At 37.7% G+C, this 26303-nt stretch overlaps 1 protein-coding gene across 34 annotated transcripts in view; it reads left to right on the forward strand.

The window, feature by feature from the left end:
* Positions 1-26303, forward strand: part of TMEM135 (transmembrane protein 135) — a 350227-nt gene that overhangs the window by 99809 nt on the left and 224115 nt on the right. For 16 of the 34 annotated variants that reach the window (XM_045370121.3, XM_065528833.2, XM_074015042.1 and 13 more), the window contains 2 exons: positions 7434-7561; positions 11608-11700. The exons of 6 other annotated variants lie outside the window; for them this stretch is intronic. In XM_045370121.3, the coding sequence (XP_045226056.2) occupies positions 7539-7561; positions 11608-11700 (116 nt within the window). In that variant the 5' untranslated portion in view covers positions 7434-7538. Of the gene's footprint in view, positions 1-7433; positions 7562-11607; positions 11701-26303 lie in introns of those variants that run through there. 12 more of the 34 variants (XM_015435587.4, XM_074015040.1, XM_015435588.4 and 9 more) reach the window with 5 other exon arrangements.

A 26303-nucleotide genomic window follows, 5' to 3' on the forward strand; every position in this document is an offset into this window, starting at 1 on the left:
CAGGTTTAAATTTATAACATGCAGTATGGATAAGTGATAATTCTCCTTATTTAGAATGTGTTTTGACTTCAACATCAATTGGTAATTAAGAGCCACTTGCCTGACTTCAATCCCTGCTCTACATCTATCAGTTACGTCACCTTGAGTAACTTCATCTCTCTGTATTAACTTTTTCTTCTTCTTCCTTTTTTTTTTTTTTTTTTTGAGACGGAGTCTCCCTCTGTCGCCCAGGCTGGAGTGCAGTGGCGTGATGTCAGCTCACTGCAAACTCCGCCTTCCAGGGTCACGCCATTCTCCTGCCTCAGCCTCCTGAGTAGCTGGGACTACAGGTGCCCACCACCATGCCTGGCTAATTTTTTTGTATTTTCAGTAGAGATGAGGTTTCACCATGTTAGCCAAGGTGGTCTCGATCTCCTGACTTCATGATCCACCTGCCTTGGCCTCCCAAAGTGCTGGGATTACAGGTGTGAGCCACCACGCCAGGCCTGTACTAACATTTTCTTATCTCTAAAATGGGGATAATAAAATCATGCCCATTAAAATGATGCCCAATAAAATGAGGAGATTGAAATCTAAAGTGCATCTAAACAAAGATTTTTCATAGAAATAGTTGTAGGGTAAAGATTGTTATGAAAATTAAATGAGTTGATATTTGTATGGTATATAGGATGGTGCCTGGCACAAGTGCTATATAAGCATTTTTTAAAAATAAAATAAAAATCCTGGAACTAGCATATTAAAAATATATAAATTTGTTATACTCTTTCCTTTAAGGCAGTTGTTCTTACTCAATAAGGGGCACAATTTTACCTCCTAGGAGACATTTAACAATGTAGGCATTTTTGGTTATCACAGCTGGGGGGATTCTATTGCCATTTAGAAAGTAGAGAGCAGGGATGCTGCTAAACATCCTTCAATGCTTAGGACAGCCCTGCACAACAGATGATCTGGCCCAAAATGTCAATAGTGCCAAGGTTGAGAAACCCTACCTTAAAGAAATAATTTTTTTTGCTAGAGATTACTCTAAGAAAGATTAAATACATACAACATAAAATTGACTCTTATTTGCGAACTATGTAATTTTCCAAAGAAACTAGATTTCTCACACTATCACACCCTTTAGAAATGTATTCTTCTGGAAGAGTTTAACGATCAAACTCGGAGGCTCACGATGACTGCTAATTTAGAGTTTGGTACTAGGAAGGCTAAGATCGTGGGTCAGCCCCTTTGAGGGCCAATTAGCTTTATTCCGTGGCCACAAAGTGCAATCCCAGTACAGTCAACCATCTCTATGGCAAATGTGCAGCACTAATCAAATGGGGAAAGAAACGAGAATAACAAGGGAATGTATATAGTGCTGATGGATGTTTAATAGTGATAATCTTATGAAGAGATACTTCTAAATTGGGGGCCTGACCTTATAATTTTGTATCACTTTTCAGTCTGTGCCCATCATATTAGTCAGGTTGGTCTCCATACTTGTGTTTCATCAACTCTGGTTAATACTGCCTCTGTCCTTTGACTCATGCCTGGAATATATGTGAAGATACTCACTTATGTTTGCTTCTGGGTACTTTTTTTTTCTTGAGACAGTCTCACTCTGTTGCCTAGGATGGCGTGCAGTGGTGTGATATTGGCTCACTGCAGCCTCTGCCTCCTGGGTTCAAGCAATTCTCCTGCCTTAGCCTCCTGAGTAACTGGGATTACAGGTGCATGCCACCACACCTGGTTAATTTTTGTATTTTTAGTAGAGACGGTGTTTTACCATGTTGCTCAGGCTGGTCTCGAACTCCTGACCTCATGATCCACCCGCCTCGACCTCCCAAAGTGCTGGGATTATAGTTGTGAGCCACTGCATCCAGCCCCTTTTTCTGGGCACTTTATTGTTTTATAATTTTCAAATTTAGGTACATGATTTATTTCAAATTAATTTTTATGTATAGTTTGAAGTAGGACTGAAAGTACGTTTTCCCCCCTGCATAGATGTCCAATTCTTCCAATATCATTTATTTATTTTTTATAAATAAATAATTTAAAATAAATAAATTGTTTATTATAGTTTGACCGTCTTGGCCAGGCTGGTCTTGGACTCCTGACCTCATGATCCACCTGCCTCGGCCTCCCAAAGTGCTAGGATATAAGCATGAGCCACCACACTCTGCCCATTTATTTTAAAAAAATTACATAATTTTAGAAGTAGAAAAAAAATGAATACTTTGTGTTGTTTAATTTAACCTCCTTATTTACTAAATGAGGAGACTGAAATCTAAAGAGCACCTAAACAAGGATTTTTCATAGAAATAGTTGTGGGGTTAAGATTAAAAATAAAATCTCTTAATTGTATTGTATTATGCTGATTGTTTCCACTCCCTGTTGAGATTTGTTTCTACGATAATTAATTCTTCTTTCTCACACTTGTTCTCGTCACCCCAATATTATAAATTGTAACATATATTTATTGCAGAAAGTCTGGAACATATCCAAAAGTGAAAAGAAGAAAATTAAAATAATCTATTATCAACCATTTAGGGATAATCAAGATATAACATTCTAGTATTTGTTCTGTATGTTCACTACAAATTTTTTTTGTAATCTGTCTTTTCACTTTATATATTTTGATTCATTTTCCTAGGGCATTAAATAGTCTTCTAAAGCCAGGTCTTATAAATACATAAATACAGATCTGTATTTTAACCATAGTGTTATGATGTGATGATGTGCCTTTTTTAGCTAAATCTTTATATGCATATTTGAAAAATTCATAAGAAATTAACAAATGTGGAATTATTTGGTCAAAGCATATGAACATTACAAACGCTTTGATTATAAAATGTGATGTTTCTGAAGGTATCTGATGTCTGATGATTTTATACTTGAGTGCAAGTGCTATTATAATTACTACATGGCTAACACAATTATTGGTATGTTATTTGTTTACTCTAGTGCTTCCTAACCTTTTTCATGCTGTAGTGTGCTGTGGTTTACATAGAAAATGATAAAAATATGTGGCACACTGGGGAAAACAGAGGTGGTGGTCACCCTGCCCTGTTACCTTATGTCTGACCTGGCTAACTAGACTACTGAGTGGATCAGTATTTTAGCCACTTGTAAACCTTGGTTAGAAGCTCTGGGTTACAGTACAGTGATGATAAGGTCCTAGGTTATTTTCTATGTCTTGTGTTAGATATTTCCTGTTTCTCATAATAGACTGTACAGTTTGGTCTATCAATATGGTAAATATGTACAATTTATGTACTTTACTGTTAATGGACATTTAGGTTGTTACAGTATTTGTAATTATAGATAATACTATAAATATGTCTTTTGGCGGACATGAGCATTTCTTTCTTTTTTTTAATTTTTAAAACTTAATTATTTAGTTACTACAGAGGTAATGGAAGAAATAATATTATGAAATAAAATATATTCTGATAAAACAATAGGAAATAATATTTTAATCAAATAGAGCTAATGTCATTCAAACACATTAAAATTGCTAACATATTTTGAGCACTTATGGTATACCAAGCATGGTGCTAAGCCTTTTATTATCTCATTCAATTTTCACAACAAATTTGTAAAATAGACATTACTTGTTTCTTAATTGATATACAAATATTAGTATAGATGTTTGATAAAGAATGAATAGTTATCTCAATGTAAGGTTAAACATAAAATAAAAATAAAGAGCTATTTCATAGTTGATGATTTGATAAGCACTTATTTCTTTTGAGTAAATACCTGGGAGTGGAATTACTGGGTTATGGGGTAGGTACACAATTAATTAGATGCTATCAAACAACCGGTTTTCCAAAGTGACCACAATTTTACGTTGTCATGAGCAATATATAAGAACTAATCCTAAAGCTGTATGAGAATTGCAGTTGTTCTGCATTCCCACCAGCACTTATGTTATCAGTTCTTGGCATTTTAGCCATTCTAATGTGTGTGTAGTGGTATTTCTCTGATGACTAATGGTCCTGGGAGCCTTTTATATGCCTAGTGGTCATGTGAATGACTCCTTTTTTTTTTTTTTAAACACAAAGTGTTGAACTTTTAATTTTGAGATAATTGTAGATTCACATGCAGTTGTAAGAAGTACAGTTCTTCAAGAGATTCAGTTAGCTCTTTGTCCAGTTTCTCCCAATTGTTTCATCTTGCAAAATAGTAGTATAATATCACAACAAAAATTTTGCCATTGATACAGTCAAAATACAGAACATTTCCATCACCAGAAGGATCCCTAAGGTTGCCCTTTATAGCTATACTCACTTCTTTTCCACTTACCCACTCCCCCTTAATCCCTGGCAACCACTAAGTTATTCATTTCTATAATTTTGTCATTTCAAGAATGTTATAGAGGCAAGGCACAGTGGCTCATGCGTGTAATCCCAGCACTTCGGGAGGCTGAGGCGGGCGGATCAACTGAGATCAGGAGTTTGAGACCAGCCTGGCCAACATGGCGAAACCCCGTCTTTACTAAAAATAAAAAAAATTAGCTGGGCATGGTGGCAGGTGCCTGTAATCCCAGCTACTTGGGAGACTGAGGCAGTGAGAATCGTTTGAACCTGGGAGGTGGAGGTTGCAGTGAGTTGAGATCACACCATTGCACTCCAGCCTGGGCAACAGAGCGAGACTCCGTCTCAAAGAAACCCAAAAAAGCAATGTTCTAGAAATGGAATCATATAGTATATAGCTTTAGGATTAGCTTTTTTTTTTTTCTCCCCCACTCAGTATAATTCTGTGGAAATTCATCAAGGTTGTTTCATACATCCTTTTTATTGTTCGTTTTTATTGCTGAATAGCGTTTCATGTCATGGATATATCACAATTTGTTAAACCGTTTACTTGTTGAAGGACATTGGGGTTGTTTCTGGTTTTTGATGATTACTAGACAAACCTGCTATAAACATTCCTTCATAGGTTTTTGTATAAATATGTTTTTATTTCTCAGAGATAAATACCCCAGGGCTACAATTGCTGGGACAAATAGTAGTTGATTGTTTAATTTTTCAAAAAACTGCCAAGCTGTTTTCCAGAATTGCCGTACCATTTCATATTTCCACCAGTAATGCATGAATGATCCAGGTTTTCTGAATCCTTGCCAACATTTGGTGTTTTCACTGTCTTTTATTTTAGCCATTCTGATAGTTGTAACACCTCATTGTGGCTTTAACTAGCATTTTCCTAATGGCTAATGTGCTTATTTGCTGTCTGTTTATCCTCTTCTGTGAAATGTCTGGTCATATATTTTCCTATTTTCTAATTGGGTTGTTTGCTTTTTTATTGTTGAATTTTGGGACTTCTTTATGTATTCTAGATACTAGTTCCTTATTAGATATGTGATTTGTAAGTATTCTATTCTGGAGCTTGCCTTTTTAATCCCCCAACAGGTCTTTAATAGAGAAAAAGTTTGAAATTTGATGGAAGTTCAGTTTATCCATTTTCTTTTTTATGAATTGTGCTTTTGGTGTCAAGTCTAAGAATGCATTGTCTGGCCTTGTATCCATAAGATTTGCTCTGTTTTTTTCCCCCTAGAAGGTTTGTAGTTTTATGTTTCACATTTGTGCCCGTGATCCATTTTAAATTAATTTTTGCATAAAGTGTGAGACTAGGTTGAGATTTAGTTTTTCTTTTCTTTTAACCTATCATTTAACACACTGCCATATTATAGCTTATTGTTTTTGTTTGTGTCTTTTTCCCTATCGAGATTTTATGTTCCTTGAAGGAAAGGATTGGGTCTTATTCATCATTGTTTTTCTTGTGTATGACAGTTGAAGTAATAGATGGTCAGTTTCAGAGGCTTGAAGAGGGAGGCAGTAACAGAACAATTGAGAAGATGCCATTAGATTTGTTGATCACTGACTTTAGGGAAAGTGTTATCTCTGGAAAGGTGGGGAATAGATGGAGAGTTTTGTAGTCTTTCTGTTCTCAAGTTAGTTTTTCTCTTTCTTACACCCTCTTACTCCTTCCCTATTAGGTTCTAACCTTTTTTGATATATTGTTTCATTATGTTGGGGAAGTACTGTTTTCCATGACTAGTGAGGAATCTTATTATTCTTCCAAATTCAGCACATATGCCTTTCTCCGTGAAATTCCTGCCTTCCCCTGTATTAAACTCACTCTGCTAAACTTCTGTGGTACTTTCTGTTTTATTACTAACACTTAGTCAGTCCTCAGTATCTATATATCTTGCACATATTATGATTTATATTGCTTTATTTCCTGGAATGTTAATAGTCTGCTCAATAAATACTTAGATTTCATGTCTATCCATATAATTACTAAATTATTTCAGGACCTTTTTTGGTTTTAATCTAGAAATCTTCCTTTCATATTCAGAGTTCACCAAAAAAAAAAAAAAAAAAAGGTTTTCAATCTAGATTTAAAAGCTAAGTCATGAAGACTGATAGGTTGATATTTTTTTTTAAACACTCCTATGGTAAATTTCTGCAGTCTTTTGTATTGGGACTTGTTCCTGTTTCTGTGTTCTGGTCACAGGTGATACTTACTTGTGGTGTTACTAGATTCTTTTTTTTTTTAATTTTTTTTATTTTTTGAGACAGAGTCTCGCTCTGTCGCTAGGCTGGAGTGCAGTGACGCGATCCCGGGTCACTGCAACCTCCGCCTCCCGCGTTCAAGTGATTCTCGTGCCTCGGCCTCCCAAGTAGCTGGGACTACAGGCGCCCGCCACCACTCCCGGCTCATTTTTTGTATTTTTAGGAAAGAAGAGGTTTCACCATGTTGGCCAGGATGGTCTCGAACTCCAGACCTCGTGATCCACCCACCTCAGCCTCCCAAAGTGCTGGGATTGCAGATGTAAGCCACTGCGCCTGGCCTAGATTCTTAATATTATTTTTTCAGGTCTTTTTTTTAATGGGCTCCAGGAAACCAGAAATCATTATTTTTTAAATTTACTTTTTATATTTCTCTCTCTCTCTGTCTCTCTCTCTGTCTCGCGCTATATATATATATATTTTTTTATATATATATATATATATATATTTTTTTTTTTTTTCCCACACCGTAGTCAATTTGAATAACTGAATGAATTTCTCTGGTTTCTACTAGTGAAGTTCTCTAGTAGTAATAGGCTGATAAAATCTGTAATATAGTTTTATTATAGCATCCAGTTTTTATTTGAATTGGAATTTTTTTCATTTAAAAGTATATTCCATTTTCAGTTTAAAACTGTTTTAAGGCATTACAAATATTTACCTCAACATAAGGAGATTATTCAACATATGACCCATATAAATTCAGGTGTCTTCCTTTCTATACTGAACATAGTATTTTTATAGAGGAACCAGTAAAATGCCAGCATTTTTACTTTAATTTTAAAATATATGCTTTTATTCAGTAGCTTCCACATATAAGCTAATTTAAGTGGGAAATGTTGGTTGGATTAAACAAAAAATCCTTTCTCTTTCCAGATTGCAGCAATTCTCCGGAAAAGGAAATTAGACTATTATTTACACAAACTACTCCCTGAGATCCTACAATCTGCTTCATTTCTAACTGCTAATGGGGCCTTGTATATGGCTTTCTTTTGCATTTTAAGGTTGGTACTCATAATCACCATAGATATTAATATAGGTTCTGTTATTGAAATGGAAACAAGTATGTATTTACATAAATGTTATGTGGGTTACTATCCCTGCTCCCCTTTTTTTAATCTGTGAAGTGACATTTATGTCAATGAAAGCTTGTAAAACTAGGAACTATGAGCCTGTTGACCTCAAGGTGTAATATAAACTTCAAATTATTGGTGTAATTATATAGCAAAAATGCTTTAAGATGTTATACATATTCTGAGGCCTGTTATATTTACCAAGTTGTTGAATAGGATTTCTTAGCTTTTCAATTTCATAGATCAGGAATTCAAGGCAACTGTCTATGACATAGGTTAGGGCCACATGCAGAACAGACTTCTAAAGGACTATAACATACACATTTTTATTTATAAAACAGTAAGTTAACTCCTGGTATATTCTGTTGTTGGAACTTTTGATCCTGATTCAGTCTTACATATATTACCTGTGCTGCATCTTTATACACTATAGAGATACAGATAGAATTCAGTCTTTTGAGTGCTTCTACTTATTTGATATATTTATTAGCTATTCTTTTTTTTCCTGTTGATTGCTGAAAACTCACTTTTTTCTTTCTTTCTTTTTTTTTTAATAGCTTCCTGTTAGTGTTGCACAAAGTAATTGTGCAGGTATATTTTAACTGCAATTAAACATATAATTTCCAAATGTCTTTTACAGATTTTTCCCTCAGATCATTATCAGATCATTAATATTTATAAACTTTTAGATTATGCAGAAAATAATTGATAAGGCTTTTATACTATTGAACAAATCATGCCTTTAAATTGACATGAAAATCTATGTAAGGAACTCTCTTTATCATGTGCTGTCTAGAAAGTTTCTATGACGACTGTGCGCGGTGGCTCACACCTGTAATCCCAGCACTTTGGGAGGTCGAGGCAGGTGGATCATGAGGTCAGCAGATCAAGACCATTCTGGCTAACACAGTGAAACCCCGTCTCTACTAAAAATACAAAAAATTAGCTGGGCATGGTGACGGGTGCCTGTAGTCCCAGCTACTTGGGAGGCTGAGGCAGGAGAATTGCTTGAACCCGTGAGGCTGAGGTTGCAGTGAGCCAAGATCGCACCACACACTACAGCCTGGGCAACAGAGAGAGACTCCGTCTCAAAAAAAAAAAAAAAAGAAAGTCTCTATAATTAGATTTTTTAAAAAATTGCAGTTAAGTATACCTTGCTATTGCAGCATCTTTCTTTATGTTCTATGAACCTGTTTGGTTAAGTTGTAGAAGCATGTATCCTGAAGATACTAGGAGACCGTAAGAACTCATGAGGTGGTTGAGAGTCAGGGTGGAATTGAAAATGCCACTTACGTTTTGTTCCTAATTGGGTAGATGAGATGCTGTTACTTGAGGTAGGGAACTCAGAAGTTTGAGAAATTTGAGAAATACAGTGAGATCTGCTTTGGACATGTTGCTTTTTCTGAGCCTATGGGACATCTATGTTGACATGTCCAATAGACATTTGAAATTTGAACTTAGAATATATTTAAGGTAACATCCATGTTCTCCCTATAACTGATTCGCTAAGTCAATTTTTCTTATGATTTTACATTCAATAACTAAGTCCTTTATGGATTTTATATTGGAGGGAAAACCACTCAGTCTTCACAGGTGGAAGGTTTCTGATGTCCATATCAAAAAATACCCAAGTTATATGTCCTCAATAGCTTTTCTAATCTTTTTAAATCTGAGCTTCAATTTAAGAAATTATTTCAGGTTAGGTACAGTGGCTCCCACCTGTTGTATCAACAATTTGGGAGGCCAAGATGGGAGGATTGCTTGAGGCTGGCAGTTCGAGGCCAGCCTGGGCAACATGGTAAGACTCTGCCTCTTAAAACAAACAAAAAAATTAACCAGGTGCCGTAGTGTGCCTGTAGTCCCAGCTAACTCGGGAGGCTGAGGCAGGAGGATCCCTTGAACCCAGGAATTTTGGGCTACGGTGAACCATGATTGCAGCACTGCATGCCAGCCTGGGTGACAGGGCAAGACCTTGTCTCTAAAAAAAGAAAAATCTTGATTCTTATATATATCTATATATAATTTTCATAATGTATAATTTAGCAATTTACCAACTTTGTTCAGATAATTTGTTGTAATTTTTACTTGCTACTTCTCCCTTTCTTAGGAACATGTTGTTTTGAAAGGAGAAAAAAACTTCCTCATGTCTCCAAATATTTTTGTTTTTCTCTTAAAAAACCCGCAGTGGCTCACGCCTATAATCCCAGCACTTTGGAAGGCCGAGGCCGAGGCGGGTGGATCATGAGGTCAGGAGTTCAAGACCAGCCTGACCAATATGGTGAAACCCTGTCTCTACTAAAAATAAAAAAAATTAGCTGGGCGTGGTGACATGTGCCTGTAATCCCAGCTACTCAGGAGGCTGAGGCAGGAGAATTGCTTGAGCCTGGGAGGTGGAGGTTGCAGTGAGCCGAGATTGTGCCATTGCACTCCAGCCTGGGTGACAGAGTGAGACTCCATCTCAAAAAAAAAAAAAGACAAAACCCAGGCAGGCCAGGCGTGGTGGCTCACACCTGTAATCCCAGCACTTTGGGAGGCTGAGGCAGGCAGATCACGAGGTCAGGAGTTTGAGACCAGCCTGGTCAATTTGGTGAAACCCCATCTCTACTAAAAATACAAAAAATTAGCTAGGCGTGGTGGCAGGTGCCTGTAATCCCAGCTACATGGGAGGCTGAGGCAGGAGAATCACTTGAACCCAGGAAGCAGAGGTTCCAGTGAGCCAAGACCGTGCCACTGCACTCCAGCCTGGGCAACAGAGCACGACTCCATCTCAAAAAAAAAAAAAAAAAAAAAAAATCAAAACCAAAAACAAAACTCAGGCAGCTACTGGTCATTTGTAATTTGTAATTTATGAGGCACTATGAGGATTCCTACTTTCTTTTTTTTTTTTTTTTTTTTTTTTTGAGACGGAGTCTCGCTCTGTCACCCAGGCTGGAGTGCAGTGGCGCTATCTCGGCTCACTGCAAGCTCCGCCTCCCGGGTTTACGCCATTCTCCTGCCTCAGCCTCCCGAGTAGCTGGGACTACAGGCGCCCGCCACCTTGCCCGGCTAATTTTTGTATTTTTAGTAGAGACGGGGTTTCATTGTGTTAGCCAGGATGGTCTCGATCTCCTGACCTCGTGATCCGCCCGTCTCGGCCTCCCAAAGTGCTGGGATTACAGGCTTGAGCCACCGCGCCCGGCCGAGGATTCCTACTTTCAAGGAATATATTCTATCTAGTAAATGAAAAATGACATACATAAAACTAAAATATATAAAATGCTTTAGTAAATGCTGTAAGAAAAAGTTATCAAGGGTTGTGGAAGCAAAGAAAGGAAAACATTTATTGAATATCTACCATGTGTTGAAAAAATAGTCATAATAATAGTAATAACAGCTAACACTTTCTAAGTACTTGTTATGTGTCCTGCATGGTGCTGGGAAATGTCTCATATAGTTCTCTTAATGGCTCTATGAGATAGTTAATATTATTCTCATTTGTAAATAAAGGAAACTGAGAAGCCAGAGGGTCTGCATAGCCAGCAGATTTGGATCCAGGGAATGCCTGAATGATTGTGACCGGCTGTTATCGAAAGGAGTGTTACCCATTATTTGTTACTGTAGCAGCCTTAATGAGAGTTGGTGAGAGACTTAACTAAGGCAGGGGCAGTAGGTTGGAGAGGAATTTGAAAGATAAATTGCATCTGTAATAATTTAAGGGAATAATTTAATATGTGGGGTAAGGGAAACAGAAAGTGAAGGATGACGTGTGTCAAACATAAGTGGATAGGTTGTTGTTGATATTAACCTAGGAAAATAGAGGAGAGAGAACAAGTTCATGGGGATAGGAGAGAGATAAGAAGTTTGATTTTGAATATGTTTATTTTGAGGTACTGTGCTACATTTAAATAGAGGATGGATAGAGAGGGGAAACTTCTATTCATAATAACTGAAGTAACCAACTAGGAATTTCATACAAAAATTCCAAATTTGAATTTCAGGAAGATACTTGGAAAATTCTACTCATGGACTCCTGGCTTTGGTGCCGCTTTGCCAGCATCTTATGTGGCCATTCTCATTGAAAGAAAAAGCAGGTAAAATTTTATATATTTATTTAACAGAACTGATTACCTGTCCCCCACCCCAACCAGATTTTTTTTTTTTTAAATTATCACTTACAGGGATGAGAAATATTTCTAGATATATTTTTTCAGTTCTGCAGATATTTGATTGAAAATTACTTTTATATTAATATTTATATGTATTAATTTTCTTTTTATTGTCTATAAAAATATAAAAATGGACATTATAGAGCAGTAATAGCCTCTGTTTACTAAAAGATTAGAGAGTTCTATGATGTGACCTAACTAAAATATGGCTATGCAAATTCTAGGCCAGGTGGCCCATTCCTGTAATCCCAGCACCTTGGGAGACTGAGGCGGGTGGATGGCTTGAGCCTTGGAATTTGAGACCAGCCTGGCCAGCATTGCAAAACCCTGTCTCTACAAAAAAAACTACAAAGAAAATTAGCTGGACGTGATGATGTACTCATGTAGTCCCTGCTACTGGGGAAGCCAAGGTGGGAGGATCACACGAGTCCCCAAAGGTCAAGGCTTCAGTGAGCCGTGATCATGCCACCGCACTTCAGTCTGGGCAACAGAGTGAGACTCCTGTCTCAAAAAGCAAGCAAATAAACAAACATTATAATCAAAGGTCTTTTCCATAGCCATAATAGCATTTCACACTTAAGAAAATTAACAATAGTTTTTTATTATCATCTAGATCTGTACTTTGCTTACTTTGCTTCAGGCTCATTGAGTGATCTCAAATCAATTATTATTATTATTATTAATTGATTTATTTTTCCGTGCTGGAGTCTTGCTCTGTTGCACAGGCTGGAGTGCAGTGGTGCGACCTCAGTCCACTGCAACCTCCGCCTCCCAGGTTCAAGCAATTCTCCTCTCTCAGCCTCCCGAGTAGCTGGAATTACAGGCACATGCCACCATGCCTGGCTAGTTTTTGTGTTTTTTTTTTAGTAGAGATAAGGTTTCACTGTGTTGACTAGGCTGGTCTCAAACTCTTGACCTTGTGATCCACCCTCCTTGGCCTTCCAAAGTGCTGGAATTACAGGCGTTGGCCACTGTGCCTGGCCCAATTATTATTTTTAAGACATCTTGTGTTTTAAAAAAAATTTTTATTATCAGCCTGAAATTTTCCATGTGAATAACTATGATTTCTATAAAATGTTGCAAACTTTCATAAACTGTTCAGTCAGGTAAACAGTTAAAATTTAAAGGTTTTGCTATAAGAAAATACTTGCCATCTCATGAATAATTGTTTTTATTGCTGAGGAATTTATCCACCGTTGTCCCAGATAAATCAAAAAAGGATCATGTATCGAAACCACTTATGAAGATGCTTATTGTAGTCATTGGCCCTCTGGTAAGAATGTAATTCTCATCAGATAACCAAATATTAAACTACTGAAAGCCACTCTTTTTCTTTTTTTTTTTTGAGACAGAGTCTCACTCTGTTACACAGGCTGGGGTGCAGTGGCGTGATCTCAGCTCACCACGGTCTCCACCTCCCCGGTTCAAGTGATTCTCCTGCCTGAGCCTCCCGAGTAGCTGGGATTACAGGCACCCGCCACCATGCCCAGCTTATTTTGTATTTTTAGTAGAGATGGGGTTTCACCATGTTGGCCAGGCTGGTCTCAAACTCCTGGCTTCAAGTGATCCACCCACCTCGGCCTCCCAAAGTGCTGGGATTACAGGCATGAGCCACTGCACTGGGCCATGAAGCCCCTGTTGCTAGGCCAGAGTGCAGTGGTGCGATCTCAGCTCACTGCACCTACTCCGTGGTTAAGCAATTCTCCTGCTTCAGCCTCCCGAGTAGGTGGGACTTCAGGCATGTGCCACCATGCCCAGCTAATTTTTGTATTTTTAGTAGAGACGGGGTTTCACTTGTTGGCCAGTATGGTCTTGATCTCCTGACCTCGTGATCCGCCCACCTCGGCCTCCCAAAGTGCTGGGATTACAGGCGTGAGCCACCGCACCTGGCCCATGAAGCCACTCTTAATATATTTTTGTAAGTGTCATAGTATCTAAATTTTTGTGGTTCTCTGTTGGATTATATCAGTGACTATAATACTTATCCTTTTGGATTATTAGAATGACTAAAATCAAAGGATTGGTGGATGTTGTAACCTCAGCAAAATCAAGTCAGTAATTCCAGAAGCGTAGGTTACTCCACCTGAAAAGAGAGTACAGCATGATTGCTGAAGCATGGATTTTGGAGCTGTGCTATCTGGCTTAGGAGCCCAGCTCTGCCACTTACTGTGTGATATTCATTACTTGCAAAATGAAAATAGTGATAATCTATTTGTCGGATTGTTACTTTATTTTATTTTTTTGAGACGAGTTTCATTCTGTGGCCCAGGCTGGAGTGCAATGGTGCAATCTCAGCTCACTGCAACCTCTACCTCCCAAGTTCAAGCGATTCTCCTGCCTCAGCTTCCCAAGTAGCTGGGATTACAGGTGCCTGCCACCACGCCTGGCTAATTTTTGTATTTTTAGTAAAAATGGGATTTCACCATGCTGGCCAGGCTGGTCTTGAACTCTCAGACTCAAGAGATCTGCCTGCTTTGGCCTTCCAAAGTGCTGGGATTACAGACGTGAGCCACTGCGCCCAGGCTTATTTTATGTTTTTTGAGATAGAGTCTTACTCCGTCACCCAGGCTGAGTATAGTGGCTTGATCTTGGCTTATTGCAACCTCTGCTTCCTGGGTTCAAACAATTTTCCTGCCTCATCCTCCCAAGTGGCTGGAACCACAGGCATGAACCACCACACCTGGCTAATTTTTGTATTTTTAGTAGAGATGGGGTTTTGCCATGTTGGCCAGGCTGGTCTTGAACTCCCGACCTCAGGTAATCCACCTGCCTTGGCCTCCCAAAATTTTGGGATTACAGGCATGAGCCACAGTGCCTGGCCTGTAGGGTTGTTTAGATAATTAAGTGAATTAATATATGTAAAAATGCTTAGAACAGTGCCTGACATATAGTAAGAGTTATATATGTGTTAAGTATTATTTTTGTTTTTTTTGCCTGTAGGTAATGAGAGAGTTATTCTGGTGATGGTAACTTCCTTATCAATAAAAACTGTGTATATTGGTCTTGAAAAGATATTTTTGAAATATATCAGTTACATTAAAGATTCTCTAAATCAGCATAGCTATTATTTACTCATATTTAGCACTCAAATAATAAGATAGTATTTTTGCTGTAATGTACCTACTTTTCAATACAAACTGTTGAACACCTTTGTAATAATCAACTAGAGTCAATGGTTATTAACATTTTGCCATTTTACTTTATTTGTATGTGAATATATGTGAATATGTATTTTTTTCTATGTGTGTGAGCCATATGGAAACATGTTATAGACATCATGCCACTTTACTCCTGAGTACTTCAGCATGCATCTCTTAAAATAAGGATATTTTTCTACAGAATTACAATACTGTTATCACACACAAGACAATTAGCAACTAGTTTTTCATACCATCCAGTTCGTATTGTCCTAAAATGGCTTTTAATAGTATTTTTTTGAGCCAGAATCTAGTCAAGGTTGATGTGTGTGGATATATTTCTTTCTTTTCCTTTTTCTGAAAGTACTTTTTTCTTGAGATAGGGTCTTGCTTTGTCACCCAGGCTAGAATGCAGTGATGTGAGATGGAGTCCAGTGGCATGATCTTCACTCACTGCAACCTCCACTTCTCTGCCTCAGCCTCCAGGTAGCTGGAGCTACAGGTGCATGCCACCACACCCAGCCAATTTTTGTATTTCTAGTATTGATGGGGTTTCACCATGCTGACCAGGCTGGTCTTGAACTCCTGACCTCAGGTGATCCACCCACCTTAGCCTCCCAAAGTTCTGGGATTACAGGAGTGAGCCACTGTGCTTGGTCATGTTTTCTTTTAAAAGTTGTGGCCGGGCGCGGTGGCTCAAGCCTGTAATCCCAGCACTTTCGCAGGCCGAGACGGGTGGATCACGAGGTCAGGAGATCGAGACCATCCTGGCTAACACGGTGAAACCCCGTCTCTACTAAAAAATACAAAAAACTAGCCGGGCGAGATGGCGGGCGCCTGTAGTCCCAGCTACTCGGGAGGATGAGGCAGGAGAATGGCGTAAACCCCGAAGGCGGAGCTTGCAGTGAGCTGAGATCCGGCCACTGCACTCCAGCCCGGGCGACACAGCGAGACTCCGTCTCAAAAAAAAAAAAAAAAGTTGTATAGTTTTAGTTCTTACATTTAAGTCTTTCATCTATTTTGAATTAATTTTTGTATATAATGTGAAGTAGAGAATATTAAGTTTTAAATTTCATTTTCCACATTTGTTGCTATGACATATAAATATAATAGTTTTTTTGTGTTTTATCTTGACTTCTGTGACCTTGCTGAATTTATTAGTTTTAAGAGTTTTTGGTACATTCCTTGAGATTTTCTATATAGACAATTATGTTGTCTGTAAATAGGGATGGTTTTCTTTGTTTGCCAATCCGTATGTCCTTTATTCTGCTTGTATCTGGTATTTGCTCTTAGGGGGAGGCGTTAACTTTTTCATCATTAAGTGTGTTGTTAGCTGTGGGGTGGTTTTTCAGATGCTCTTTGTTAGGGTTAGGATGTTTACATCATTTCTAGTTTGCTGTGAACCTTTTCATGAATGGATGTAATATTTTGTTGTATGTCTTTTCTGCATCTATTGATAAGATCATGTGATATTTTTTCTTTTTTTTTTTTTTTTTTGAGACAGAGTCTCACTCTGTCGCCTAGGCTGGAGTGCAGTGGCATGATCTCGGCTTACTGCAACCTCTGCCTCGTGGGTTCAAGTGATTCTCCTGCCTCAGCCTTCCAATTAGGTGGGACTACAGGTGCGCGCCACCTTGCCTGGCTGATTTTTGTATTTTTAGTGGAGACGGGGCTTCACCATATTGGCCAGGCTGGTCTCGAACTCCTGTACTCGTGATCTACCCTCCTCGTCCTCCCAATGTGCTGAGATTGTAGGCGTGAGCCACTAGGCCTGGCTGATCTTTCTTCTTTCGCTTATTTGTAGTGTTTTTTTTTTTATATCAATAAGGACAAGGTCATTGATAGTGTTGTCTGCAGCTGGGTTTCTCAACTTTGGCACTATTGACATGTTTTGGGCCAGATAATACTTTACTGGGAGGGCTGTCTTGTGCAGTGTACCTATACATGCCATTAGCACTGCCTTCCCCTCCCCCATCAAGTTGAGATAACCAAAAATTCCTCCAGGCAGTGCTACATTTCCCCATGGGGCAAATGTCTTGTTGTTGAGAATTACTGATCTATACCTTTACTAATTTGCTTAGTCTGGTTTTATCATTTGCTGAGAGAAAAGTGTAAAATCTCCAACCGTGATTCTGGAATTGCCTATTACAGTTTGCATAGTGTATATCTTTCTTTCCAATTAATTTCAAACATCAGTGTCTTTATATTTCAAGTTTTTTTTTTTTTTTTTTAAAAGCAGATAACATATAGTGGGGTCTTATTTTTTAAACTCTATTCTGCTAGTGTTACCCTTTAAATTAGATTATTTAGTTCATTAACATTTGAGGCATTTATTATTTATTTGTAAGGCTAGGTTGAGCATGCCATTTTATTTGTTTTCTGCTTTTCATTTGTCTGTTCCTTCTTACTTCCCTTGCATTATTTGATTTTGTTTTTTTTTGTTTTTAGAATTCCACTTTAATTTTTTTTTTTTTGTTTTTGGTATTTCAGTGCTTGCTCTGTGGACTGTAATATACATCTTTGAAGTTTCTTACTGTTACTATTTTACTACCTCTCAAAATGTGGCAGTCTGTCTAGGTCCACCTTAGGACTGCTTACTATTGGATTTGTTTTTTGTTTGTTGGTTTGTTTTTTTCTCTTTCTTTAAACACTAACATTAGTTCAAATACAGTAAAACCAAAGTAAAAGAGTGTTACTGATATTAAGAGCAATAACTTCTTAGGGCATAAAGAAAGGTTTCCTGGATGTGAGGTGATAACATGGATTTGGGTTCCTAGTTTATTTTCTATTTTCACTTTTGATAAGTGAGGGTTTTTTTTTTTAATCTTTCTGTTTTTATTTCCTGTAAATGAGCTTTTGCACTAGTGTTTCATTCTTAGACACTGGTTGTTCAAAGACAATTTTTAGGTATTACAGATTATGACCTATTCTAAATATTAGCTGAAGTGTTTTTATTGTTTTAAAGTCTTAAGAAATTTAAGTCTAGCTTTGTTTAACTTTTTTATAACTGTTATCACATGGTTGCTGAAAAAAAATTGATCCTTCCCTTGATCTGATTGTTACATTATTGAATTCTTTGCATATGTGTTGATTTAGTTCTTTTGTTTATTAGGTGATGCAGTTAACAATACTGGGAAATAGCTCTGTAGTTCTTTCTGTTGAGAGTTGTGTATGTCTATGCATATCAATCACAATTCCTGGTTGAGTTTAATTAAAAACTTTAATTTTTGTTTTTTAGTGTTGTTCACAAGCTTGGTGACTTTAAGAAAAAAATCAGGTTTTGTATTTTTTTTTTCCCCTTTGGAGTTAAACTTTAAAACAGAGAAAAGCAAGTTTTTTTTTGCTTTATCTCTTGACAAGTTGCCTTATAGTGTGTCTTGTTTTAAGTAAATGTGTCTGTGCGTTATTTGGAATTTGTGAGTTACTTTAGTAGCTTAATTTGCTCTGAAACAGTATTCTTTACTTACCACAAATTTATGTAAGATTTCATTAAATATCAAGATCCATTAAAAGCTTATAAGTAATTTGCAAGGATTGAAGTTGTGCATATTTTAAAATTATGACATCTAGTCCAAAAATCAAGCATATTAGTATTGTAGTTCTTGTTTGGTAAGGAAAAAGAATTTATAATTATGCCTTTAATTCACAGAGAAAATCAATGGTATGCTGGTGGAAATAGCCAGCAGGCAGCTGGAAATGTGAGTCTAGGTTCAAGGGAAAGAAGGTAGTTAGAGAAAAATGGGAAGTTTTCCTCTAGTAGGTGGTCGTTGAAATTGTGGAAGTAGATTCATGTGTGAAAGCCCAGTATGAGAGGAGGTCTAAGATTGAACGTTTAGAAGCATTTAAGGAGCTGGTTGTCAGCTGAAATGTATACAGTTCAGTCTTTAAATTTAATGTCAGCAATGCACTAGAAAAAGTAGAAGAAACATATTGTGATGACTAGCAGTTTCTTTTTACAAAATAGCAAATACTGGTAGTCCTAAGTTTTAAATCTCTAAAGCTTTACTAATGCAATCTTTACTCTGAGATTTTGCACTCAGTTGTATAATCAGTTTTTCAAAAAGTATTTAATGAGGTGAGAACATACAATATGCACTTACATCTCTTTCTGTCTGGATATAAATATAAATACATAGATAAAGATGTGTCTCTCTGTAAATATCTTCATCTGTATTGGTTTAAGTTTCTTTCTTCTTCTTTTTTCCTTCTCTCTAATCCATCCATCAATTACCCCCTCCCTTTCTAGTAGTATTAAGCTTGCTTTGCTTGCTGGTTTGTGACACCTAGTAAGAGGGCAGCTTACTTAAATCTTAATCGCATCATTGTGGGGTTCTGAGAAAGCTTTGAAGTTGTTTCCAGGGTTGCTTAAAAAATTTGTGCCGCAAAGGACTCTGATCATAGAAACCCAGTAGGAAGCATTGGTAACATCTAGTTTATCTGTAGGAGGGCTGTTAAGAACTAGTCTTCTTTTTCTTTTTCTAGGAAGTGCTTTGTTTGTGGTTTAGAAAGAAGTTGTTCTGATGGATTTTGTTTTGTAGAATTGCTGTGGAATTTGCTTTGATATTTAGTATTAGCTAAGAATTGCAGTGTGCTCAAACATGAACATGGATTAAGGTATCAACAATTACATATTTATTGCAAGCATACTCATTTGTTAAATTATTAAATTGTACTGTAGTACTTATGAAACTCCAAACCGGGTATGACCAGAATGAATGATCTATATTATATACAAATAAAAGAATACCCATAAATTTGGTCTGTAAGTTCTTGGTATCTTCAGGTTTCATTGGCATGTTAACTTCACCAGAAGATTAAACACTTTGTTGCCTTCTGTAAAGTTTACTCCTTATGTACTGTGTAAGATAGAACATGATCATAGACTCTTGCTCTAGATTAGAATTTTGTTCTATTAATTCCTATGCTTTAAGGAAGTATTTTTATACCTTCTAAAACATTCTGACAGTTAAAAACCCATTATACCTTGGAAGATCTTCCGAGATGATTAAATAGCATTTCTTAATAAGCCATTACAATGCTTAGGAATTTTTACTTTTTTAAATTTCTAATATCTCCTTATTTATAGAACATATAATTATTTTTATATGTATATTTCATATGCATATACAGGATATATACATATTTAGAATTTAGAAGTTGCATTGTTCCTACTGTATTTCCCAGTGGCCTGTTGTGAAGTGTGATATGTAGTATCATTCAAAACTTTGAGGTTAGCTAAATAATACATACACCAAAGTTTCTGGAAAAAAACCCATTATTGATTATGCATCTAATTAGAAATGATAATGCTGTTAGATGATAATAATGCTTAGAATTTCAGCAGGATGTATGAATACTTTTTAATCTACTAAGATGTTACAGAACATTTATTTATTTTATTTAATGTTTTCCTATAAGAATGATGATACTCTGACTACACAGTTTCTGTAGCAGTGGTTCTTTTTTTTTTTAAGACAGAGTTTCACCAGTCATCTAGGCTAGAGTATAGTGGTACAATCATAGCTCACTGCAGCCTTGATCTCTTGGGCTCAGGTGATCCTCCTGCCTCAGTCTCCTGAGTAGCTGGGACCACAGGCATGTGCCACCATGACCAGGTCAGTCTTATTTTTGGTGGAGACGAGATCTCACTGTGTTGCCCAGGCTATCTCAAACTCATGGGCTTAAGTGATCCTCCTAACTTGGCTTCACGAAGTGCTGGGATTACAGGTGTGAGGCACTGCGCCTGGCTGCAATGGTTCTTAATACTTTTTTTGATAACACCCCTGGAGGTACACACCCATTTAAATTTTGTATGCTGCAACTTTGAGAGATTCCACCCCTTCTCCAACCAAAATAAATAGATAAATAAAAGAAGGAAACAATGAGAAAAGCTTATGTGGTGTAAAGGAATATTGGACTGCTTATTTGCTGAGCTTTCCCAGCCTTCTAATATAGTGACTCTCAGTAGAATGGGAGTATAGGATATGGGTATCAGAATCTCCTGTGAAATTTAACAAGTTACTTATTGTGCTTCTTGGCCCCAGCTTCTCCCTTTTAGACCTATGCCATCATCTCTTCTAACGGGCACCTCCCCCTCTCCATCACTGTGTTAGCCATGTTTTAATAGGTAACTTGGTTTCCAGAGAGGATTTAGTCACCAGTAAGGGAGTGGCCTATTTGTCTTCAGAATTAGGCTAAATATAGTCAAGTGTAAAACAATAAAATGGCATTTAACTAACTTCTCAGTTTTTCGTAGTGCTTAACGTAACTGAAGAAGTGATAAATTATTGTTCTGATATCATACAGTTGTAAAGTTGACATTGGAACAGAAGATGAAGACATTGCATGAAAGAAATCCTATCAAAGAGTGTGGCCCTATAATCCAACATACCATACCCTTCAGAGATAATATTCTCTCCGGGTGTGAATTCAGCAGAAGCTATTAAGGAGGTGATTTAGGGAAAGATAAATTGAAATTTTGAGAACAGAATAGGACTTAATCTAATAGCAATACATTCTCTGCTTTTACATAATAGTAACAGTATGTGAAGGCTTTAGTCTTCCTCAAAGAATAGAAGCCTGTTAGGATGCCGTGTTAAACAAGCAAGTGAATTACAGAACTTAAAGATAATTTAGGGCCAGGTGCATTGGCTCATGCCTGTTATTCCAGCACTTTGGGAGGCCGAGGTGGGCAGATCACTTGAGCTCAGGATTTCGAGACCAACCTGGCCAACATGGCAAAACCTTGCTCTACCCAAAATACAAAAAATTAGCTGGGTGTGGTGGTGTGTGCCTGTGGTGCCAGCTACTTGGGAGGCTGGGGTGGGAGGATCCCTTGAGCCTGGGAAGTGGAAGTTTCAGTGAGCCAAGATTGCACCACTGCACTCCAGCCTGGGCGACAGAGCAAGATTGTCTCAAAAACAAACAACAACGAGAAAGATAATTTAGTAGTGCAAAGATATTCTGTAGAAGTAATGCATTGGACAGAGTCAGATGAAACTGCAGTCAGATGAACTGACTATGAATTCCAGCTTGTCTTTTTGTTACTTTTACCTTTTTAAGGAAACCACTTCACTTCTCTGATTCTTGGTCTTCAATAGAGTAAGGATAATGGTGTCTGCCTTTCACTTCATGGTACTATTGGGTGGGTAAAATTTGATCTCATAATATCGATTATACCTTGTAGATTGGTAAGTTTTATGCAACTTTAAGGTCTGATCACTTTGCTAATAAATTGGTATCATTAATTGGCCCTCCCTTGTTCTAGTGGTTATCTTTGGTGATTATATGTCTATAATATACTTTTTTTTTGTAAGGATGTGTTGTTAGGAATACCTTGTTGACTGTGTCTAGTAATTCCATAATCATTTGTTTAGTGCCTCGTATGCCTTAGGTGTGAGGTATTGATGCAGGATTTTTCTTGTCCACTTTGCCAACTGGAGACCTCCATGACTGGTGATGTCCCCCTGCCCTGCACCCAGGCCTTACTTGGCCCCAGGCCTTCCACTGGAGGCAGGCCCTCTACTTGTCCTGCCTGTGTTATGGCTTGTACCCACGTTTGGCAGTTCCCAGGCTCTTGTCCCATGTCCAAGAAGAATTAGGATACACTGACAATTTGAAGGATGAGGAGGGCAGAGAAGAGTTTTATTGAGCGGTGGAACAGCTCAGCGGAGAGGGGACGCAGGGATGGTTCCCGACCCCTGCAGTTTGGTGTTTTTTTTCCTCTCAGTGTGCCTGTGTCTGGGGCTTTTATGGCCTCAGAATAGGGAAGTGCTTGCTGATTGGTTTGTGAGTATGCAAAAAAGTTTAAAACGAAGACTCTGCTCAAAGGTGGGCACCACAGTGTAGAAAACCAATTAGGAAAGGGTAGGTATATATAAAATAGGTGGAGGGTGGGGATTAATTGGAGAAAAGTGTGCCAAACAGGAAGGCAAGTTCTTAATCTGGTCTGTGGATTTGACTTGTAACTTGGCTTTCAGGCTTTAAACTTTCTTCGGCTTGGAGGTGGGATTTCACCAGGGACCCACCCCTATCTGCCTAGGCATTTGACTGTCTCCTGCTGCTGTCAATTTCCCCTTCTGAAGAGGTACATCTAATTGCCATTAGGTTAAGGATGATGTCCAGTCTTAACTGCTTTCTGCTGACAGGGGGTGCTGTTTTGGGAAAATGGCAGTCAGATCTCTCTTAGACACCTAAGAGTCCCCAGTAAAAGGGAGCCATCATTCGAGACTCCGGTTGCATAACTGTTTGGAGTTTGATGGCCTGAAGGTGAGAAGAGACAAACCAGGTTATTAGAAGATATGTATCAAAACAAAACATGGGGGTAAGAACAGCTCAAAAACTGAGGCTGCTAACATGCCCAGATAACTGGTGGCTATAGTTATGCCTGCTAAGACTTGGGTGCTGGGGCTTGGTTGGGTTAGCTCCTTTGGTCTTATTTTCAAAAAAAAAAAAGCAAAAAAAAAACAAAAAAAAAAAAACCCAAACCTTCAGGTTATGGGCACCCTGTTCTCACCACCTGGCAGGATTTGCAGGATAATTGCCCAGAATTAGAATATTGATCCAGATTTTTACATTACTCATCCCTTTTCTTTCTTAGCTGCATCCAGAGATCACTGGTTGGTTCTCAGGAATAAGCAGAGTTAGTCTAAAATGCAGGCAAAACTTAAAAACAACTAATGAGATGAGAATTTAATGACAACTGTATGATAAGTTTTGGAACTGTTTTCTGTGTTTCCCGTCCTCATTTTGTGACAAACAAGTCATGATAGGACCGAGTTGTTTGCAAAATAAACTTTAGTCTTATACTTGGCTTAATCATTTGCATAAAGTGCACCAAGAATAATTATTTTCACATAGGCCTTTAAAATTGGCTCTGTGTGGAACTCTATTCCATATGGAATCTCAGATAAGACTGTCTTTTTTTTTTTGATGGAGTTTTGCTCTTGTTGGCCAGGCTCAAGTGCAATGGCGCGATCTCGGCTCACTGCAACCTCTGCTTCCTGGGTTCGAGCGATTCTCCTGCCTCAGCCGGGATTACAGGCATGCGCCACCACGCCTGGCTAATTTTTTGTATTTTTAGTAGAGACAGGGTTTTTTCATGTTGGTCAGGCTGGTCTCAAACTCCCGATTCCAGGTGATCTGCCCTCCTGGGCCTCCCAAAGTGTTGGGATTACAGGCGTGAGCCACCGCACTTGGCTCGGATAAGACTTTTTAAATAGCTGAGCCCAGCCATGGTTTTATACCCTCAAATACCTGTGAATTTGGTAAATTCCTCTCTTCTTGAGGTGTCAAGATAACTTGGGGCTCCTGGACCTGATAGAAAGTCACATTCTTAATCACCACAAATTAGGAACCCTGTACAGGAACTGTGTAGACAGGGTATGAGGCCAGTACTCCCAATGGGCTTTTATTGGCTCTGCAAGTCAAGCTTAATTCCTTAAAGGGAAGCACACCCTTCCAGTCAAAGCCTTGGTAAAACAACCAGTCTCTCTAGTTGTGTCCTGTTGCAAAAGAAAATGGATTCTTATTGCAGTGATGCAAATAACTGTATTGCCCTATGCTAAGAATACTCACAAAGTTTCCAAATTCTGGAGAAACCAAGCAGAAAGAAACAAATATTTTCCAAACTTTGTTCATAGTATACCTTACTCAATTGTTGAAAACTGTAGATAGCTTAAAAGAAAAATTTCCATGACTCTGAAAAATAAAACAAGGATCAGCAATGTTTTAAGCAAAAAGTTAAAACGATTATTTAAGTTTTCTATTAGTTCAGTCCATTCAATTAACTCTTGTCCTGCTTGATATTCATGAACATTTCAGCTCTTCATGAGTCCAGAATGATTTTCCTTTATTCCAATGTCACAATCTCCAAAGATATCAGAAACTTGCATTTAAGAGCACCTGTCAAAGTCCTGTAGCTGATTATAAACCATTTTTGGAAGAGGATCAAGACAACTGTCTGTGAATGACAAAATGTCCAGGGTGGTTCCAGTCAGACACACAATTGATAAAGAGATTTGTTTATTTCTGTGGTTTACAATAACAACATAATAACCTTAATTATGATTGAGCACCAGCATGATGCCATAAGTGGAAAATTTCACATTTAAGTACTGAACACAAACTTTATTTCGGGCACAAAATTATTAAAAATGTTGTATAAAATTACATTAAGTTGTATGTATTTAGGTTGGTGCAAAAGTAATTGCAGTTTTTGCCAAGTATAAGGTGTATATGAAACATAAATGAATTTTGGACTTGGGTCTCGTCCCCAAATTATTTCATTATGTATATGCAAATACTACAAAATACAAAAAAATCAAAAATTGGGAATACTTCTAGTCTCAAGCATTTTGGATAAGGGATACTCAGCTTTAGCTCATTTCACCTTGAAATGCATTTATCAGCGGGGTGTGGTAGCTCATGCCTGTAATCCCAGCAATCTGGGGGGCGAGGGCAGGAGGATTGCTTAAATCCAGAAACTCGAACCAGCTTGGACAATATAGAGAGACTGGGTCTCTACAGAAAATCAAAAAATTAGTGGGCATGGTGGTGTGTGCCTGTAGTTTCAGCTGTTTGGGAAACTGAGGCAGTAAGATCACTTGAGCCCAGGAGTTTGAGACTGCGGTGAGCTGTGATTGTACTACTGCACTCCAGCCTGGGTGACAGAGTGAGATCCTATTCAAAAACAAACAAACAAACAAAAACAAAAAAGAAAAAAAATTGTCAGGCTCTGTCACAGAAAGTAAAGAAATATTTTTATTTTGGAATTTGTAATATATATATATTTTCTTCATATGTAACCAGCTTTTGGTAAAAATAGGTATCCTTTTGGTAAAAATGAGAAGCACTTAACTTTTCTTTCTTTAGTGTATGTGGGACTCTTGGATGTTAATGTTACCCTAATTTTTCTTGGTATAGCTTATTTAAAATAAGCAATATTAGAGTATTTTTGATTTAGAATTTGGTAGGAACTAACAAGAATGATGAGAACTAGTAAGAACACTTTCAATCCATATGTAAAAATCATAGAACAAAGGACGTTAAAAAACATTATAGATATTCTGACAAGTGATTTTTGTTATTATTTTCTTTTCCTAACTTTTAAGTTCAGGAGTACATGTGTAGAATGTGCAGGTTTCTGCCATGTTGGTTTGCTGCATAGATCATCCTATCACCTTTACCAGTGATTTTTAAAAATTCTTTTTGTAAGGGCAATTGGGTTCTCTTGTTCTGCTGAAATGCATTAGGATCTGCTGAGGAGGGATTGTTAGGAGTGTATGGTACTGGGTGTGTGGCACTGTGGGTCCTATATCCCCTTCCCCTTTCAACCAGAGTAGGTACAATGTTATATTTTATATATTGGTGATAATGTAAATTTTTTCTTTA

Source organism: Macaca fascicularis, chromosome 14 (genome assembly GCF_037993035.2).
Source record: "Macaca fascicularis isolate 582-1 chromosome 14, T2T-MFA8v1.1".
Lineage (NCBI taxonomy): Eukaryota > Metazoa > Chordata > Mammalia > Primates > Cercopithecidae > Macaca > Macaca fascicularis.